Raw genomic sequence first — 22014 nt, 5'->3', positions numbered from 1 at the left:
CCCAGAAGGGAGCGTCCGGTAGCTTCACGAGAGCTGGTGGACCAGTTCGACTTACCAGGCGTGCCAACCACGGAGGCAGAAGACGAAGAAGCAAGGAGATCCTCCCCGGAAATCGTCGCCGACGGAACCATCAAAGACGCCAAAGAGCGAGCGTCACCCACTGATGGGGAAAACAACGCCGGCAGGCGGCGTGGAACGCTGCATTTCTTCTCTCTCAAGCTGCGGAACTCTGGAAATAAAGAGCTAAGCAGTATGGACACCAGAGCACCATGCTCCGATGCCGAAAAAGAGGGAGAGCAAGAAGACAAAGAAGTCAAAGACGTGCTTAACTGCCCCCCAAACACATGTTCATTTGGGGCAGAAATAGTAACGGACATAAAGGTATTACGTGCTTCGTCCGAAACAACAACACGTACAGGAGGTTTGGTAGATGAAGTCGAAGATTAGGTTTAACCTTACCAAGACATCAGCCTTGCCACGTTTTTATCACTGTCAGCCATGCTGACCAACAAAAATGGTGGCCAAACAATACAGTTACTGAAAAATTACAAGTCCAAAAATGGGCGAAAAGTCAGCAACTACAACAAAATTCCTGTCAAAATAATGACTAAAAGGAACGAGCTCACCAACTAACGAAGCAGAAGGCAAGTAAGACGGGTATGTGGCCGGTGGGTGTCAAGCAAACACCAGACAGAACAGCCACGAGAGCGCCGAAAATCAACAACCTTCTCCTCAGAGCTGAAAAAGTCGTATGATCTTGACCACGTGTTGGGGAGCGGTAGTGACGTAGTACACACCAAGGGGAGGTAACTCCCCTGGTCTGGTGTCGTTACCATGGCTCCATTTACACTTTTTTGTGGTGGGGTTGCTTCCCTTAGATGGGTAGCGCTTTTCAGACCTCAGCATCTCAGACTGTGTCAATGCTTTATGTGATTCGGAGTAAGAATATGTAATTTAATGCTAGATGTGTGTCAAGTTTTAAGGCTCTAGTTTAAAAACATCTGATACATCCTCAACGTTAAGTTTCTTTGTTCATGGTGGGACAGCCGACCAGCCATACAAACACAACTCATTAGTAAGATTCACCGATTACTCAGGTGAGCCAAAAACAGTATGTCTGCCTGTGCGTGTGTGCATGTGTGTTTGTGCATGTGTGTGTGTGCATGTGTGTTTGTGCGTGTGTGCATGTGTGTGTGTGTTTGTGCGTGTGTGTGCGAGCAAGTGTGTGTGTGTGTTTGTGCGTGCGTGTGCGAGCAAGCGTGTGTGTGTGTGTGTGAAAGATTGTCATCCAAGTAAAACTGAAAGTCCACTTTTAAAAACCAAACACTGAGTGGACATGGGACTTGCAACACACAATGGCAGAAATAAAAGACTGTACTCAAGCTCACCTTCCTGCTCTCTTTGAGTTTGGCGGCACCATCGTGTTTAGTTCTCTCCTTGCTGTGACTTCTGTCGGACCGCTCCTCACGGCTACGACTGCCCGAACCGTTCTGCTCACCATTCAGCTTGGATTCTGTTTAAAATGGTTTGGAATGTTATCACCATTCAGACTTTTGTTTCATGTTTATCTGGGTTTGTTTTGCACTAGCTTCTGCTGCTCATATTACTGCAAAGTAAGTGACATATCCTTGAACCTTATGGAGTCATGAACTCCTCTACATATTTTTAATTCTCGTCATTATTACATATTTTCATATCTCAATACTTAGGACCCCTCAAACAATGAATTCTCTCCTGAATCTTGAGATTATTTTACGTCGCAGGAGACTGCATAGTGTATGACTGGTCCTTGAAGACTGTTATACAGTCACAACAACAAACATCTGTGGTGTGACCTGCTTTCAGTCTTGTATGTATTTTACATTATCAAATTACTACAAACCTGATCTTTTCCTCATCCAATAGCAAAGTGATACGAAGTGCCTGATAGCCTTGCATGTTTACTACTTTGTCCTATCAAGTGCCTGATAGCCTTGCATGTTTACTGCTTTGTCCTATCAAGTGCCTGATAGCCTTGCATGTTTACTACTTTGTCCTATCAAGTGCCTGATAGCCTTGCATGTTTACTGCTTTGTCCTATCAAGTGCCTGATAGCCTTGCATGTTTACTACTTTGTCCTATCAAGTGCCTGATAGCCTTGCATGTTTACTGCTTTGTCCTATCAAGTGCCTGATAGCCTTGCATGTTTACTACTTTGTCCTATCAAGTGCCTGATAGCCTTGCATGTTTACTACTTTGTCCTATCATTCAGCACTCTTCAACTACTATTTGAAATGTAGTCTAAAAGTTGAAGGAAAACACTGTGCCGGAACAGATTCTCATCTGAACACTGCTTGTCATGTACATTTAAATTTAAATGTTATGCTAATGTTGATTTTACTTCATGACATAAGTTACGTTCATTTTAATATCAATCCCACTTCACATTTAAATTCATGTGAATCCTAAAAACTGCTTGCCTGATGCCCTGGCTAAAACCCTTCTCCTATCACGGGACAGCAGCATACGTACAGGAAAGAAAAGAGAACTAACTTTGGGTGTGGTGGTCATGGTGGTGGTCGTAGTACTCCTCTCCACCACGCCGCTTCTTCATGTCCGCATCGCCACCATCCATAGAATGCTCCTAGCGTACACACAGCAAGGGAGAGTCAACAAACACCAAACCTCTTCTGGTTAGGACAAGAAGAACAAATTAAAAGTTTCCAATTCCCCAACGAACCCTCTTTTTTTCCATCCAATGCTTGAACTATTTTCGACCCTTCTAAAAAAAAAACATTCAATAAAAATGACAAAACTCAATTTTGCAGACTTTACATTGCAAGTTACTCTTCTCCAGCAATCCAGATGGACAGGAAGAAATTGCTATTCACAACACAAGAAGAGCAAACGCTCGATCGAGTCACTTTCGCTGTTCTGAATATTATATGAGGCATCAAATGGACAGGAAGAAATTGCTAGTCACAACACAATGAGTCACGTTCACATAAAATTTGAGCCCGGTCACTTTTATAGTTTCCGAGAAAAGCCCAACGTTAAGTTGTGTGTTGCCGAACAGAAAAGGCTAGTTATCTCCCTTGTTTTTCTGATAACGTTCGTAAAAGGCTACAGATGTAAATACTTTGATGTAAAGAATAATCCTACAAAGTTTCAATCACATCCGATGAACTTTGTCAAAGATATAAAATGTCTAATTTTTCCTTTGACGCTGACCTGTGACCTTGAAAAAGGTCAAAGGTCAACGAAACCATCGTTAAAGTGTAGAGGTCATTGGAGGTCACAACTAAACAAAATATGAGCCCGATCGCTTTGATAGTTTCCGAGAAAAGTCCAACGTTAAGGTGGTGTCTACGGCCGGCCGGACGGCCGGACAGACTAACACTGACCGATTACATAGAGTCACTTTTTCTCAAGTGACTCAAAAAGCTTCTTGCACATGCGTTAAAAAAACCAAAACATATGAAAAAAATAAAACTTGATTAGAAGCAGAATTCAGCCAAACCAAAAATGTTGTGGATGCCTCACCACCTCAGCAATGATCTCTCTCAACATACCCTTTTCTTTTCTTTGCGTTGTTCCCTGCTGTCGCGCTCCCTGTCGCCAAACTCTCTCTCTGCTGTCGGGCTCTGAAAGGAACATGGATCCAGAACTCTCAATACAATGGATGGGGATCAGCCGCTTACTCTTGTGCTGATGCTATCTTCTGCATCATGGACACGAATTGCAGACATTGTTTACTTTGTACCAATCTTACTATCCAATGCAACCGGTCTCAAGTTGCCCTCTGCAGGGACGGATGTTGGAAAAATATAAAATCTTGTGTGTGTGTGTGTGTCGCTAGATCCCTAGAGGGGTGAAGAGTCCATGTGGGGGTCGAGGTGGCGAAGTCCTCAGAAAATCAGAGCATTTTTGTGATATTTGACACAATAGACTGGGAGCCAAAACATGTTGTACACATCTTGAAAAGTTTCAGCACTCCTCATCTAAGTGAAGATGGAGATTCAATGACTATTTTTAATCTAAATCCGAAAACTATTTTCAAAATCCGGAATTTCTACTGGGCACTTTTATCCCTGCCACAACCGTTGTGCTAGCTCAAGACCCCATTCACATCATCTAAACATTCAGTTCATCACCTATGACCTTCACCGAGAGAACCTGATAATCCTCAGCCAAGAACTCTACAGGTGCAAGTCTTACCTTCTAAAAAAAGCGTCCACTGAATAATCACATGAATGTGAACCAGCTATCAAACAACACACACGAATTAACTGTTATGACATACTTTCCATCTGGCTAAGGTTTGAAGTTACTGCCATCATACCTTGTCATAACTTGCCTTGACGTTCATAAGTAAGAAAAAATCTTTCTTTCTTTATTTGGTGTTTAACGTCGTTTTCAACCACGAAGGTTATATCGCGACGGGGAAAGGGGGGAGATGGGATAGAGCCACTTGTCAATTGTTTCTTGTTCACAAAAGCACTAATCAAAAATTTGCTCCAGGGGCTTGCAACATAGTACAATATATTACCTTACTGGGAGAATGCAAGGACTTAACATTTTTTACATACTGCTTGACTAAAATCTTTACAAAAATTCTATACAAGAAACACTTAACAAGGGTAAAAGGAGAAACAGAATCCGTTAGTCGCCTCTTACGACATGCTGGGGAGCATCGGGTAAATTCTTCCCCCTAACCCGCGGGGGGTGCGCACTGACCTGTACAGTCACTGGAACTCCCCTTCAAGACTCCACAAATCTGAGAAAATCAGATCTCAACAGGGAGGTCATCTTAAAAGCGAGGTTAATTCACAGATGTTAACAGAAAATCTGGGAAAATAGGGTCTCAACAGGGGGATGGTCTTAAATTTCTCACGTTCACTGAAACAAACTGCTTCTTACAGGTGTGTTACTTTATGAGTTGTCCTAAAACACAAACAAAAGAAACGCCGTAACAGTGTCAGTGTGGTACTGCAAACACACTGTCCCTTTTCTACATACAATTTGGTTCCCCATATCTGACGAAGAGATAGGAGGACGAAAAACCAAACTGCACAAGGCTTTCCTTCATAGAAAAATACCATATTGTTGGTTGTTTTTTGGGGTGGTTGGGATATCTTTTTTTTTAGGGGGGGGGGGGGGGTGTGTGTGGGTGTGTGTGTGTGACAGCAGTTAGCTTGTTTTTATTCACCAATGACCAACTACAACATCTTACATGTCATGCAGACAAACACACGACTATGACTGTGGACAAGCAACCACCGATCTCCCTTGACTTGAAGGTCAGGCTGACCTTGACCTGGACTCACCTTGTTCTTGGATCGACTAGTGTTGTCGCTGGGGCTGTCCTGCTTGACACAAGAGGCAAAGGGCACATGACAGACAATCTGATACAGCAATCATCTTGACATGCTACCATTGTCACCGGTTTCATTGTGCACAGACTTGGAAAATTGTGGGATTTTTGTTTCAGCTCAATCAAAAGTCTGGTCGATATCGTAAGAAAATACTTTGCTTCATTTGTGTTGAGAAAAGTCAAAGTAATACAATACAATTCATCACAATACAATACAATACAATACAATACAATAGATCACAATACAATACAATACAATACATGTAATGCTCAATTATCTCAGCTTAAAGTTACTGGACTTCTCACTTCCAGGTGCATGGAGACCCTTGGGATTTCAGTCATGCCTCCCTTCGGACATCTCTCCATTTGAAACTACACAAAGTTTCATTAACCTTCTTGCAAGGAGTCAAAGACAGCATTTTTTTTTAAAGAATTGATTTTTATCATTGTCCAAGTGCAAGAGCTCATGCACATGAACTAATTACGTCAAAAGCCTACATGTAAGTCTATTAGTCTTGACGAGAGAGAGAATTATTTCTATCTTGGGTAGTTTATATCAAGACATTGTGTTTGATTACGAAAAAAGTAAATAAAACATGGTATTTGGTTCATTTTGGCATACGGCACACAGCCTTTAGCCCCAGAACGTGAAAACGGGAAATGTTACATGTAATTACATTTTGGCATACAGCCTTTAGCCCCAGAACGTGATCACGGGAAATGTTACATGTAATTACATTTTTGCATACGGCACACAGCCTTTAGCCCCAGAACGTGATCACGGGAAATGTTACATGTAATTACATTTTGGCATACCGCACACAGCCTCTAGCCCCAGAACATGATCACGGGAAATGTTACATGTAATTACATTTTGGCAGGAGATGCGAACTGACAAACCGCACAAAGTTTTGCTTGGCTGGCAACACTAACGGTATGTGTAGTCATCTGTGGGATAGTTGTGTAAATGTTTTGACTGTTTATATCCCTATCTGCGACAACAAGACAAATCATTGCTTCTACAGTTCTCTGAGTGGACCAGCATCTTTAAGATTCATGTCGTAGCTGGCAACAATACAATGAGTTTACAATTTGAAACTGAATTTGGCTTTTCTAAGTCTGTGCATAATAAAACTAGTGTTACAAAAGCATAAGATAATATATATCAATGCAACACTGAAGGATGTACACATTTTCAAGAAACTGCAGTGGTAACTTTAACCATCATAGAATGTGGTGACATATATATCTAATCTAAAGACCATATTCACATATGAAGTTTTTATGAAAAATCTTTCACACACACACACACACACACACACACACACACACACACACACACACACACACTTCCTGATGTGAAAAAACTTACATGTACAATTCAGTCTCTTTTTCTCATGCAGATGGAGCCAAAAATGTGTTGACGAGCAGTATCATCATCCTTTCCTCTCTCACACACGCTCACACATACTATCCACATACTTTCTCTCTTCAATCACAGACAGATGCACACACACACACACACACACACACACACACACTCACACATACCATCCACATACTTTCTCTCTTCAAGACAGATGCACACTGGCACACTTTCAAACATGAATACATATGCACACACAATTACTTTTTCTCACACCCACATGCTTTATCTCTATTTGACACTCCCTCACATAAATAGGCCTGAACACATTTACCAACAGTAACATTATATTCCAAATGTACCTACATGTAATACCGATCGCAAAGGTTGAATGAAGACAAAAGGGGCATTTTTTCTTCAATAATGTTTCCCAGAAATGTCTCCAAATTAAAGATACACGTTTTCAGTCTTTACCCCTGTGTCAACATTCATAATGTGTATAATTCATAATACATTTCTCTTAAAAAAAAAAGAGAAAATGTAAGCACTGCAAAGTTATAATGCTCTTTACACAGAACTTCTTACTCTTCTTAGCACCATCATTTTGAACAGAAGAATACAGATAACATAAAAAAAATTAAACAAATAAACAAAAAGAAAGAATTGAAAAAAAAAAAAAAATGACAGAGACGGCTGGAGGGGAACATGAGAAAAGATGAGGAACAGAAGTGACAAGAAACAAAAGATGAGGAACAGAAGTGACAAGAAACAAAAGATGAGGAACAGAAGTGACAAGAAACAAAAGATGAGGAACAGAAGTGACAAGAAACAAAAGATGAGGAACAGAAGTGACAAGAAACAAAAGATGAGGAACAGAAGTGACAAGAAACAAAAGAAAACCTTGATTGCTTGAAAGAAGAACAATGAACAGAAAGTAACAGGGGAAAAGGAAAGTAGTTAAGAAATGTGCCCACAAAACGAGAAAGAAACAGGACTCCTAAACAAGTGAGACAGACCACAAATAACATAGGAATGTAAGCACTCAAATCTAAACATAGACAATGTAAGTAAGTGAGAGCTATCAATGCTGAACCAGTCTTCTGGATCCCAAGAACAGAACGAGTTGCATTGAAATTAACATCAATATAGCAAACATGTTCAGGAGGATGAAAGCTTTAGGAGCGCAATTCAGAGTGCGACCAGCAGTGTCTGTATTTCATCGCCGGACACTGCATGGCAATTTGTTTTGTTTTCAATCAATCAATCAATATGAGGCTTATATCGCGCGTATTCCGTGGGTACAGTTCTAAGCGCAGGGATTTATTTTTTATTTTTATTTTTATGCAATTTATATCGCGCACATATTCAAGGCGCAGGGATTTATTTATGCCGTGTGAGATGGAATTTTTTTACACAATACATCACGCATTCACATCGGCCAGCAGATCGCAGCCATTTCGGCGCATATCCTACTTTTCACGGCCTATTATTCCAAGTCACACGGGTATTTTGGTGGACATTTTTATCTATGCCTATACAATTTTGCCAGAAAAGACCCTTTTGTCAATCGTGGGATCTTTAACGTGCACACCCCAATGTAGTGTACACGAAGGGACCTCGGTTTTTCGTCTCATCCGAAAGACTAGCACTTGAACCCACCACCTAGGTTAGGAAAGGGGGGAGAAAATTGCTAACGCCCTGACCCAGGGTCGAACTCGCAACCTCTCGCTTCCGAGCGCAAGTGCGTTACCACTCGGCCACCCAGTCCAGTAAGGACAGTAAAATTTTGAGTCTTGAGTTGCTTGGTGCTGGCAGAATCTTTCCCCTATGTATAGCTCTCACTTGCTGTTGTGAGTATTGTTAGAGCACTTCCTTCAATTCCCTTCATTACAATTTACATGATCTAGAAAGAAACAGGGATAATGTCAAGAAAAAAAGGAGAAAGACAAAATATGTGGTAAAGGTTGTAGTTTTGAAGCGACAGTGCAGTAGTTTTGAAGCGACAGTGCAGAAGTTGGATTCCTCTGGCTTGGCTTGTACGACTGTTCCAGGCTTGTGCAGGGTATAGACGTTGATTTGATGCAATACCCATATACATAAACTAAACTTAAAGCACACACAGACATATTTCAAATCCTCCAGAATAAATGCACGCACCAATAGGATTTGTTCTGATATGATTTATCTCACAAACATTTTTTGAAAAAAGTCTTCTGAAATAAAAAAAATAAAAAATTTCTGTATAGGAATAGTTTCCCTGAGTGATCATATGACCATGCTGGTTTGGTTTTTGCAATGTTTAATAAAACTCTTTTGCTTCTTTGAATTTTCTTAGCACTACTTTTTTTCCCATTAGAAAATAACAGTTTACAACAACAAAAACTCACACAAAATTTGATGCCCTTGACCCCACTTTTTGAGTTTGAATTTTGATTATAGCAGAATTCTTAGTTAAATAAAATGTATTAACTATCATCCATAATGCTTAGACAGCCTGATTTGAAGCTCAATTCAAAAAGAAACACGTTCAGGAAAAAATACAAAAACAAGATTCAACCAGAATACTTGCATTTTCTTAACCTTGAAGCAAGCACCTGTTTGCAGGTACAGTTCAAGCATTAATGAGTTTGGAAAAATCAAAATCAACATTTGCTTTGTTGCCCTATGAATAGTGAATTCTTTAAAAACAGACCTAAAACCATGAAAAAAATTATTGTTTTAATTTCCTAGCACCGATTACAGCAGCATTCATAATGCATAGAAGTAGAACACCTTCTTTCTTTCTTTATTTGGTGTTTAACGTCGTTTTCAACCAGGAAGGTTATATCGCGATGGGGAAAGGGGGGAGATGGGATAGAGCCACTTGTCAATTGTTTCTTGTTCACAAAAGCACTAATCAAAAATTTGCTCCAGGGGCTTGCAACGTAGTACAATATATGACCTTACTGGGAGAATGCAAGTTTCCAGTACAAAGGACTTAACATTTCTTACATACTGCTTGACTAAAATCTTTACAAAAATGGACTATATTCTATACAAGAAACACTTAACAAGGGTAAAAGGAGAAACAGAATCCGTTAGTCGCCTCTTACGACATGCTGGGGAGCATCGGGTAAATTCTTCCCCCTAACCCGCGGGGGGGAAGTAGAACACAAAAACTGACAAGAAATTAAAGAATCCTCAACAGCAAACATTTTGCAGAGTATGACACATTATCTCTACCTTTCAGATTCGTATTCGTATACCTTTCAGTTTCATGTCATAAGAACTTTTTACTTCATAATTATACCTAAAACAATCCACAAATTCTGCAGATTCAAACTCACACTCTTTCTTGAAAAACACCCCCCAAAAATTATCAATTTTATCAAAATCTGCCCCAAAAATGCTGCGCAGCCAAACATAAAAACGTCAGTAACTTCAAAATTATCAGGGGTCTCAACATATGTTTTGGGAAAACTTTAAATACGAGATAGGCTCAAACTACCAACAGAAGGAATACATAAAAGAAGCGTGAGATATCCAATCTTAAAATGATTCTGTGTGTGCATTGTGTGCCTAATGATAACCTAAGTGTACATGATGAAAAAGATATCGCACCTTTCATTACTGATACACTCACTTCACCGATATCCTCACTGTAACACCGATTTGAAGCTTCAGCTTCACTCACAATACAGTATACTCCACTGGTACTCTAGCCAGATCACAGCATTCACTTCACTGGTATGACTCTGCAGTTATTCTTCACAAATCATTCATTTGAAGCATCCACTTTGCATAACTTCTTAGCACAAAAAGATTTCCTCATTTTGCTGGCGTTCTCTATTCACGTCTATCCACTGCACCAAACAATGTTACACACTCTTGAAACTCCGACATGTTTCACTCGAGTGCCAATAACCCTCAACAGTTTCATGTCACTGGGCCAGAATCCCGCTATCACCGAAACAAGAAACCCCAATCAGGATTCAGCTTCATTTTTGTGCTCATAATTCTCTGCAGTGTTAATTTACCGAGTCATTTAATGATGGAAACTGTTGAGGATTATGGACAACTCTGAGCACTACTTTTTCCACACAAAAACCTTTCTCATCTTCATCTCCCACACTGGAATGGATTGAGTGTTGGTGGCTGTCACAAAATAGTGGAAAAACAGACGCCAACATTTTGTGGCGAATCCACACAGCGCATTGACGATCCAAAACGAAAGCCATCAAACTCACTTTTGCCCTACGTTCGCGTATACTCTCTGCACTTTTCCACATATCAAATCCACATACACAATGAAGAATTTCTTGTCCACTTGCACACAACACATGCTCAACTTGAGCAATATCATTTTGCCATTCACTGGCACTGATCATCCTGTGCTCATTATCCGTTAAACGCACACGAAAAGGTTTCAACACATGGTGAAGTTCTTTGCACCTAAATCACTGATGCCAATAAAACTAAACACTTTGCATGATTAGAACTCAAACGTGTCAGGTTTTCAGATTTTAAGGGTAAAACAATAATCGTTTCTTTCCTTTAGCGCGAACTTAAATCAACTGTGGCTAGTTTTGATCATTACTGTCTTTTAGCAACACAAAGGAAGCGCTGAAAAGAACTAACACGCAACAAAATACTGGCAGGATGCAAAGTTTGGCACATTCACGTGAAGCCCTGCCAGTGGTAGTGTAACCACACAGTCACAAGGGACGCTTAACTAGTCAACGATAGCACCACAGAAGCCACATTTTAGCTGGCATTTCTCTGAAATTTTCGTCGGATTCAATGGTACAGTTCTTGTTAGACAGCTCTGAAGATGATGACTGCCTGGTAGAGTCAGGCACCCTGGTTTCCCTCCCCCTCAAACAGCTTCTCGGCGGCAGACTACAGATGCAGAAATGGTGTGAAGGCTGGTTTAGCTCAACGTAGATAACAAGACATGGCTGAAGACCTTCTTGGTGAAAATACTGAGCATTCTGAAGGATTTTCTCATTCTTTACTCAGAGGACTGGCTTTCAAAAAAGATCTTGTGGCTGAGAGATGATGGTAGGATTCCCAAACACCTTTTGAAACTCTGGCTCAGTGAAGATAGCAGGAATTTTGAAAGACTCTTTGACTCTCTAACTCAGTGAAGACAGCAGGCATTTTGAAAGACTCTTTGACTCTCTAGCTCAGAAAAGACATAGGCATCTTGAAAGGCTCTCTGACTCACTAGCTCAATGAAGACAGCATTTTGAAAGGCTATTCGACTCTCTAGCTCAATGAAGACAGCAGGCATTTTTTCTTCTGGTTCCTGGTGCTGGCATTATGAAAGGCTCACTAGCTCAGTGAAGACGGCGGGCATTATGAAAGGCTCTCTGACTCTCTAGCTCAGTGAAGACAGCAGGCATCTTGAAAGATTCCGACTCTTCTAGCTCGATAAAAAAACCGACTGACATTCATGAAGACCTTCTGGCTCAGGGAGGAGAACTAGCTATCGCCGAGAACTTTTGGTGACTTTGCTTGTTAGAGATGACAGATTTTCTGACTCTCTGGCTCATTGAAGATGACTGGCATTCATGAAGACCTTCTGGCTCTGAGGTGTGGACAGGCATTCTTGAAGACCGATACATAACCTCAGCAAGGACTCTAGCTCAGTGGAGATGACTGGTTATCTTGAAGACCCTCTGGTAGTTTACCTCAGTGAAGACAGCAGGCTTTCTTGGATACTTCTCGATTCTTTAGCGCAGCGCAGATGAGTGGCAGTCATAGAAGCTTTCAGGTTCTGACAGGGCGACAGGAATTCTTGAAGAACTTTTGTTAACCGAAGAGGACTGTCGAATGTGAGGGCTATTTTGGCTCAATGACAGGAATTTTTGAAGATTTGTTTTGTGTAGCTCAGTAAAGATGGCCGATATACACGAAGATGTTTTGGCTCCCTGGCAGACATTCTTCGAGTATCTGGAGGTTCTTGATGAGGCATTTGTGAGGATGCTGTTAGGATGACTGCATACAAAGGGTAACACCGAAGACCAAATTTTATTACCTCAGGGACAGACAAGCATTCCTTGCAGACATTCTGGTGCTTGACTTTGATGATGATGATAACATTTTTCTCTGGTGACAACAGCTGGACGGCTCATCTTGGAAGTGCTTCATCTGATGACTAGGCTTGCTCTCAATCTTCTGGTTTCAACACAACAGAAGCACACATGGTACTTCTACTAGAAGTCTTTCAAATCTCAAAGTTCAAACAGTTTTTCCACAGGTACACAATTCAAATGTCTGTCTTTTAGCACCAACAAGATCTGGATAATACTTTCGAGAAGCTGGAATTCAGAAGGACCAAAGCTGATGACGACACTCTTTTGGCGACATCATTGACTAGTACAGCAATCTCTCCAATTCATGCGCAAAGAGCAAAGCAGGGTTTCTTTGTGGAATTCTGGGGACATTTCTCAAGGCAAGAGGGACTTAAGCTCTAAAGTAGGGCAATTTGGATTCCACGGGGAAAACATTACCAAGCGGCAAGACTGACTGGATGTGAATGGGTGGGAAAGGGGCGATGGAAATGCTGCAACAGGTACACCCAAGAAGACTGGAGCTTTTCTTGTGGCGGGTTGATGAGATCTTGTTTCTGATCCCCCTCCTTAGACAATGACTGAAGCAGAAGCGACTATGCTCCAACTGACCTTCAGAGAGAAGACTAGACGATCACAGATACTGGAGACTGCCACCTTTCTCTAGAATGCAAAATTGTTCATGTGATATTTTCTTCTTTATTTCTGCTTTTTTCTGAAGCGGGAAAGGACAATTAGCTGCCAATGAAACGCAAAGGTGGGAAGAAATAACTGCACGATTACCGCATCCCTGATGGCTTACTCAGAATGCAGAATGGTTACAGGCCGACTCACAACAGGAACAAAGGAACAAATCCAAAGTCCAGCTTATATCTCAGCTACAGTTCATCGATCACGTAACAATTAACACTAAAAGTCAGTGTCTGTGAAAATGTGCACACCCACTGGCTGGCAGATTTATTTTCTCTCACATGAATACTTCATGCAAGCAGGACAAATCTGGGTTTCATTTTATCAACATATCAGAGGCTTCAGAAAATTTTCATGGAAGCAGCAATATGAGCAACTTGATGCAGCAGATATTTTTGGCTCCACTGGATTCTTGACTGAAGAATATGGATGATTTTTCCCTTCTTACATTCAAACAGGCTGGATATTTGCTCAGCAAAGCAAATGAATAAACTTTTCTTGATTTTTCTGTGTGCAAAACTCCAACCTGAATGTCCATTGGCAGCTTGATTTTTTAAAACAAAGAGATTCCCTTGATTTTCCTTTACATTCAGTGTTTCGCCCTTGAAACACAATTGTCTCAGGTCCAATCAGCATATTTAGAACTATACAGAACTTCAAAAACTTGGCAATACTTGAGGCATGGTTTCATTTCCACAAAAGTGGCGAAGAGGAGAAGGCAGAAAAAATACTGCAGGAAAACAAAGAAAGACGGGCGAAAAAATGATGCACTGTCCTCATGCAAACAACCGCTACTCTTGAAGGCCTCAACACACTCTGATGCTGAAGAAATAACCTCCAACACGAAAACAAAACATGGATCGGCTACGGCACTGGACGTGGACCTCCAACACGGTCGATGACCCCTGAGCGATGGCCTTGAACCTGGCCTGGATTTCAGCTTGAAGTCCTGGGATAACAAAAAAAAGGTGGACTGATGGACGGCACTGGACTGGACTGGACAAGCAATCGCTGACAGGTTCCTGAAAAATATTGGATTTAAAGGAAGACGACGACCAGGCTGCAGACGACGTGTAGATTCTTCCCTGGCTGTCAGGCCTCCTCTCCTCCTGAGCAAAGCCCCAAGGTCGACACCAGATGGAGTCGCCTCTGTCGCTGGCAGCAGACCCTGGATTCCCAAGCCCCTCAGGCACCATCTGTACCCGTAGTTGCCCCTGGCGACGTGGCTGGCTGGAACACTGGAAGTGGTGGTGGTTGTGGCGTGGTTACGAACACACCTCCATTAACTCTATACTAACCTGAGAACTTGTTCCTGCCATCTCCAGTTTTCGACGCTTCATTTCTGCAACAAGCAAACGCTAACTGTCAGGAGACACACACACTCAAATAAACAAACAAACAACAACAAGAGGCATCATTCTCATGTTTTCTGAGTACAGTTACCTACATGATATCTTACAATCCACGGCAGCCAAAAATGTTGGTATATGTGGTATCCCCGTCATGAAAGAAGCTTAGAAGTTGGAACCCCTGCAATGAAGGCGTGCTTCTTGTTGACGTCGGCAAGTCTTCTCAAGACAGGTACCACTGTGGTTTCACACTCAATTTTTCACATGCACAGTTTGTTAGTAACCAACTGTGCATGTGAAAAGGTGAGTGTGAATCTACCGTTACTAACCAACTGTGTATGTGAAAAGTTGAGTGTGAATCTACCGTTACTAACTAACTGTGAATGTGAAAAGTTGAGTGTGAATCTACCGTTACTAACCAACTGTGAATGTGAAAAGTTGAGTGTGAATCTACCGTTACTAACCAACTGTGAATGTGAAAAGTTGAGTGTGAATCTACCGTTACTAACCAACTGTGAATGTGAAAAGGTGAGTGTGAATCTACCGTTACTGAAACCAACAGTTCATAAGCACAGGCAGCTTCAGTGGAAACCCACACAATTCTAAGAAAGTCAGGAAAACGTCTTAAAAATGGAGGTAAGTGTACAGATGGTATGAAAAGAAAAGTTCAAACAAATAATAACTAGGGTCTAACAAGGGGGAGGGAAGGTCTTAAAACAGGGGGTTCCACTGTCGCGTCCATAGCATCTCAACACAATGTGCACACAGCCCTCACCTCTGTCATCAAGGGGAGGTGGCTCCAGGCTGCGTCGATGTGATGATGACGTAGACGGCCCCGTCTCCTCGTCCTCATGATTCCCGTGACCTCGCTTGCCCTTGTCCCGCTCCTTGCCTCGCTCCTTGTCCTTCTTGTCTCCCTTCTTGGCTTTCTCCTCCTTGCCCAGCTTGTCTCCCTTGGCCTCCTTGTGGCGCCCTCCCTCCTCTGGCTCGGCCCCTCGTGCGGCCGCTGCTGGCTCCTTGCCTTTCTTGTCCTCCCCTGCTCTGTCCTTCTGGTGCTTTCTGCACAGGACACATGCCATCATCATCTGCTTTCTCTTCTTTCAAACAGGTTTGCCTGCTTGCCATTTTCTAAACTTTCTTTCAAACGAAAGTACATTTCATTTGACAAGTAAATTAAGTAAGATCAGGGCTGAGATTTTCGTCCCGAAATAGTGACGTTAGAGATGCAAGAGTTAAAGTACATCGCTGAAATCTATGCATGACCATGTTTATCTGTATTCCAAAGAACCTGGCTCAGAAGCTCTTATACTAGGATTGTGCAATAATAAATCGTCAATCTTACATTATTCAAAACATAACAATGTGTAGCAATAGTTTCTTAACTTGTTCTGAGAGAGTTCAAACACCAATGCTTAGCTTGGTACAGTGCAGCGCCCCCAGTGGTAAAATTGTGAACCAAATGTATATAATAATAATAATAATAATAATAATAATGGTGATTTCTATAGCGCTTTCGAACACACAAAGCGCTTTACAAAAGCAATAACAACATCATTACCAGAATGACGCCATTGACGGAATAGAACACAATCATAAACACTTTACAACAAAAACCAAAAACAAAACATAAATGTTACAAAAATCCAGAGGCTCTTACAGGAACGAACTCTCAGTATACACAACAATTATGATGCACACACACACACACACCCACACATGTCCACACACACGCACACGCACACACACACACACACACACACAATAAACATTGTTCATCCGAAAGTGCACTGACATCTGCCAATGGCTGTGTTCAAATAGTCAGACAATTACATTTCAATCACTAACAGTGCAATGTGCCGGTACAAGAAACTCACGGTGAATCCGAATGGTCCGAAGCATCCATGTTGTTTACAGAAGCTTTTTTGCTCTCCCTTTTTTCACGCTTCTCCCCCTTGTCCCTGCGCTCAGACTTGTCCTTGTTGCGATCATCCCGGGTCTCTGCCTTGCTTTCCCCACCACGTCCGTCTTTCGTTTTACCTGCAATGTGAAAGTTAACATCTTCATAATGCATGCTGTATTGTGAAGGAACAGATGTTCAGGAAATAAAAAAGCACTGCTCTGAAGATGGTATTGGTTGTCTGTATGGTGGGGCGACCAAAAATGTAAGGCTTCTTTTTAAGCCTACTGTCTATATGATACTTACCGAGACAGTACTATTCTTGCACATTATCTATTATAGGCCGAAAAAATTGGACAAAACGCTGAGTGGGTACAATTATCTCCCATAACCATGCGCCACCGTGGATCCCAAGCACTGTCCGAGTGCTTCCCCCTTACAGGATGTAGGTGGCGCGTCCTCTTTCTTTATGAGCTGCAGACCCTCAAAAAGCCCATAACATATCAAGAGGGGAGGCGGGAGGGAAACTCTAATAGTACTGTCTCGGTAAGTATCATATAGACAGTAGGCTTAAAAAGAAGCCTTACAGTCAATATAACACTTACCTCGACAGTACTATTCTTGCACAGAATACCAGAGTGGTGTGAGGGTGATATGTAGAGTATTAAACTCCTTAATCAAAATCACTTAAATCCAAGGATTAAGATACCCAGGCAATTTTCGAACAGTACTACCGTAAAAGAAAATATACCCAAGAAACATACCTTAGACTGACGTGACCATGCTAGCAACCACTGCTGTGTGGTGAACTCAATGTCAAAGTCCAGGCCACTCAAAGCTTGAATACCACTGAGTCTACGGCAAGTGGCTAAAGCGATGAGGAACAATTAGTCTTAAAAATCAGCAACTTGATACTGATGCCTGCCAGGGGTTCAAACTCATTGCTACGCAGGAGTTTGAGGACCAGAAAGACATCCCCCTTGGGAAATGAAACCAGAGGTTTAGACACCGCTGCATTGCTAATACCCGAAAGGACATTAGCGATGAGGGAGGACCTGATCAAGTGTTCAGTTCTGCGACCAGTAGCGGCCGCAATCGTGGAAGCGATGGCAGATCTGTATCCAAGAAGAGTCTTAGAAGAAAGACTCTTCTTTTGATACACTTCCACCAGGAAGTTGGCCAAGTCCTGTGTTGAGGGATAAAGCGGCTTTATCCCCTTGGACAAGGCGAAGGTGGCCCAAGCTCTCCAGCGTAAGTCGTAGAGCTGATTAGTTGATCGCCTCTTAGCGTTCAAGGAAAACTCTACTGAACTCTTGTGCAATCCTAGTGCAAGCAGTTTGGAGCGCACAAGAGCCATGCGGTCAAGCACAGACTCTCTGGACGTGGATGAGGGAGGCATGATCGAGGCTGGAGCAGACCTCCCCCGTCCAGATCCAGAGGTAGAGGGTCTACGTGGGTGAGACCGCGAAGATCTGGAAACCACGGAGCTGTTGGCCAGTAAGGCGCGACCAAAATCAGTCTTGGTCGTTCCTGCAGATATTTTGCCAGCACCCTCGGAATCAGAGATGTCGGGGGATAGGCGTAAGCATCGAGGAGCCTCCACAAGAGAGTGAATGCGTCCAAGTGGAACGCATTCATGTCTCGAAAGGGGCTGACGTACCTGGGAAGCCGAGCGCTGAATCGAGTTACGAACAGATCGATCAGAGGACGGTCCCACCTTGCCCACAGACGCTGTAGAACGTTGTGAGCGATGGTCCATTCTGTGGAGAGAACCTGATCGCCCCGACTGAGAATGTCGGCCAGGGCGTTCAGTTTCCCCGGAACGAACTGGACTGACATCCGGACCTGATTGGTCTGGCACCAGAGCAGAATCTCCTCCGCCAACAGGGAGAGGGACCGAGAATTGGTGCCCCCCTGGTGGCGAAGGTAAGCTAAGCATGTGGTGTTGTTGTCCCCGTTGAAAATCAGAGGGGCCAAGGACAGGCCGAATGGGAGGGCCCGAAACTCGAACACCGTGCCCTCCCAAACGAACCAGAGCAGATGTCGGTACCCCAGGGCCACCAGGATGTGGAAGTAAGCATCCTGGAGGTCCCAGACATGGCCCAATCGTTTGGCCGGATGGCCAACCGGACCGACGAAGGGGTTTCCATCTTGAACTTGCACCTGTGAAGGTACAAGTTCAAGGTGGAGAGGTCCAACACCGGCCTGAACCGGCCGTCCTTTTTGGGGACGGTGAACAGGCGGGAGCAGAACCCCAGAGAAGGCTGAGAAAGGGGGTAGACCGCCTTCTTCTCGACCAACGAGTTCACCTCGTCCTGAAGAGCCTGCCATCTGGCAGGCTCTCGAGGAGGGGGGAACGTCCAAGGTAGAGCGGACAATGGAGGTTGTGACGACAGCGGTAGAGAAAACCCCGACCACACCACCCTCAAGAAAAACTGGTTGGAGACCAGTCTGCCCCACATGCCGCGGGCCCGAAAAAAGGAAACCGCCGGACGAAAGAGGGGCAACTTGAGGGGGCGTCAACGTAGGGCCGGGACTCACTGAAAATTCTGCTGGCGGGCAGGCGCAGGCTTGCGACCACCCCCCCTGGTGGTGCTGCTTCCCCTTACCTGTCTGAGCACCCTTCGTCTTGCTTGGGAACGCAACAGGCGCCTAAGAGGAGGAAGAAGGAGGCAGTGAAACTGGCTTCTTCTTCTTCTTCTGAGGCTGGGAGCTGGAGGTGACTGTAGCACTTCTCTTACTCCCCGCCGCCGTCGCCGAAGCAGCGAGGCCAACCATCAGAGAATCAGTGTTCCTCTGGCGTGTGGACTCCACCACAGAACGAACAGTGTCCGGATGAAAGAGGGAAGAAGGCTGAGGAAACGTGTTCCTCAGACTCTTCCTCATATCCGGAGGCACTATAGAAGTAGGCAGAAAATGATCACGGAACAGGGCCAATAAAGTGGACCCGTGTTCCAATGGCCAATTCTGCCGCAGACGTCACGCACGATCGCACGGCATGCAAAGCCCGATCCACTCGAACCGTGTCAAGGACCCGAGTGGAATCGGACTCTGCCCGATTGGGAGGGTCCAACAGTGTGGACAGCGTGCTCATCCATGTCAAGGCCTGTGATTGGGCCTCGACTGTGGAAGAAACGGTGGCCTCAAGATTGTGGAACGAAGCAGAGCTCAGTTCCACCTTCTTGACCGAAGGCACCTCCCCAACGAACACATCACCGTCAGTCCCACCCTAAACACTCGAAGTCTGGAAAGGGAGAGTTCGAGAGTCAAAGGGAAAAGGGAGGGACGAAACAGATTGGACACGAGGAAACAGTGGAGGTGCGCCTCCCGAAGGAAAGCATGGCACTGAACCCGCGTCCTCCCGAGGAACATAGGTCGCGTTTGCACGTGAATCTGTACTCCTCAGGCGATGTGCTGCCGCTTCCACCGTGGCACTTAGACTAGGGTGGAACGCGAATTGCCGGCGGCCGGATCGTTCATAAAACGAGCCGCCGGCAGACGCGGCGTGAGCCTCCCGCGCCCGGGCCGAAGCGGACTCAAAGGACGAGAGGGCGTCTCAGGGAAGGACGTCCTGAAACTGTTCAAACGTCCTTCTAGCTGTGCGAGGACGAGCCTCCTGCCTCTCGTCCTCAGACCCCGGGTCCACGTCCTGTGTGTCAACACTAGACGACAGACGCTTAAGAGAGGCATCCGTGACGTCAAGACGCCGCGTGATGTCTGTCATGTACTGTTGGAAAGTACGAAGCATAGCTTCGGAAGTTCCATCAGAAACCGGCAAGGGTAGAGGTTCAGTGTTAACCTCAGGGCGACCCTGATCCTCCTCCCTATCGTCCTCCGACTCACTCTCCTCTTCACTTCCCGACAACTCCTCAAAAGCAGGAGTGTAGGGAGCTTGAGGGGGAAGAGCCGAAAGCGATGAAGCAGGCTGTGAAGAAACGCCCACAGAAGCAAGAGGCCGCGAAGACCCCTGCCCCAAAGACGAAACGTCTCCAGCAGCCGAAGGGGGAGAAAAACAACAACCCTGCGACTGTTGGGTCAGCCCAGCCAACGAACCCCCGCCATTTATAGACTGAACAGGAACCCATGGGGTCTGATCAGAAAAGAAATGGTCCGGTCCGGTCGGGGGTGCCGATCCGGTCCGGTAGGGTGGTCCGGTCCGGTGCCGTACCATCCGGAGGTCCCGTTCAGCACCGAACCATCGTACCCACAGAAGTGTTCGGGTGGTTAGGTCCGGACGTGGACATACCGTACCATCCGGACCCGTAGGTCCGGTGGTCCGGTTCGGTGCCAGACCATCCAGACCAACAGAGGTGGTCGGGTGGTCCCGCACCGGACCATCCGGACCCGTAGGTCCGGACCCGTAGGTCCGGTACCATCCGGAGGTCCTGTTCGGCACCGAACCATCCGTACGCACAGAAGTGTTCGGGTGGTTCGGTCCGGGCGTGGACGTACGTACCGTACCATCCGGACCCGTAGGTCCGGTTCGGTGCCAGACCATCCGGACCAACAGAGGTGGTCGGGTGGTCCGGACCGGTCCGGTAGGGTGGTCCGGTGTTCCGGTCCGGTGTTCCGGTCCGGTCCCGTACCATCCGGAGGTCCCGTTCGGTACCGAACCATCCGTACCCACAGAAGTGTTCGGGTGGCTCGGTCCGGACGTGGACACACCGTACCATCCGGACCCGTAAGTCCGGTATGGTCCGGTTCGGTGCCAGACCATCCGGACCAACAGAGGTGGTCGGGTGGTCCGGTCCGGACCGGACCACCGGTCCAGCACCGGACCATCCGGACCCGTAGGTCCGGTCCGGTCCCGCACCATCCGGAGGTCCCGTTCGGCACCGAACCACCCGTACCCACAGAAGTGTTCGGGTGGCTCGGTCCGGACGTGGACATACCGTACCATCCGGACCCGTAGGTCCGGTTCGGTGCCAGACCATCCGGACCAACAGAGGTGGTCGGGTGGTCCGGACCGATCCGGTAGGGTGGTCCGGTGTTCCGGTCCTGTCCCATACCATCCGGAGGTCCCGTACGGCACCGAACCATCCGTACCCACTGAAGTGTTCGGTCCGGACGTGGACCTACCGTACCATCCGGACCCGTAGGTCCGGTGGTCCGGTATGGTCCGGTTCGGTGACAGACCATCCGGACCAACAGAGGTGGTCGGGTGGTCCGGCACCGGACCATCCGAACCCTAGATTCGGTCCGGTCCCGCACCATCCGGAGGTCCCGTTCGGTACCGAACCATCCGTACCCACAGAAGTGTTCGGGTGGCTCGGTCCGGACGTGGACATACCGTACCATCCGGACCC

General features: G+C 45.1%; 1 protein-coding gene across 2 annotated transcripts in view; it reads right to left on the bottom strand.

Annotated features, from left to right (window-relative positions):
* Positions 1–22014, bottom strand: part of LOC138969244 (THO complex subunit 2-like) — a 65790-nt gene that overhangs the window by 6563 nt on the left and 37213 nt on the right. The window contains exons 32-38 of one of the 2 annotated variants that reach the window (XM_070341988.1): positions 16686–16848; positions 15587–15870; positions 14761–14804; positions 5307–5348; positions 3552–3623; positions 2533–2623; positions 1389–1513 (exon numbers count right to left, since the gene is read on the bottom strand). In XM_070341988.1, coding sequence (XP_070198089.1) covers positions 1389–1513; positions 2533–2623; positions 3552–3623; positions 5307–5348; positions 14761–14804; positions 15587–15870; positions 16686–16848 — 821 coding nt within the window. The remainder of the gene's footprint in view (positions 1–1388; positions 1514–2532; positions 2624–3551; positions 3624–5306; positions 5349–14760; positions 14805–15586; positions 15871–16685; positions 16849–22014) is intronic. The other variant, XM_070341989.1, reaches the window with a different exon arrangement.

The sequence above is a fragment of the Littorina saxatilis genome, linkage group LG6, assembly GCF_037325665.1.
Source record: "Littorina saxatilis isolate snail1 linkage group LG6, US_GU_Lsax_2.0, whole genome shotgun sequence".
Taxonomy (NCBI): Eukaryota; Metazoa; Mollusca; class Gastropoda; order Littorinimorpha; family Littorinidae; genus Littorina; species Littorina saxatilis.
This window is presented reverse-complemented; position numbering and strand designations above follow the sequence as displayed.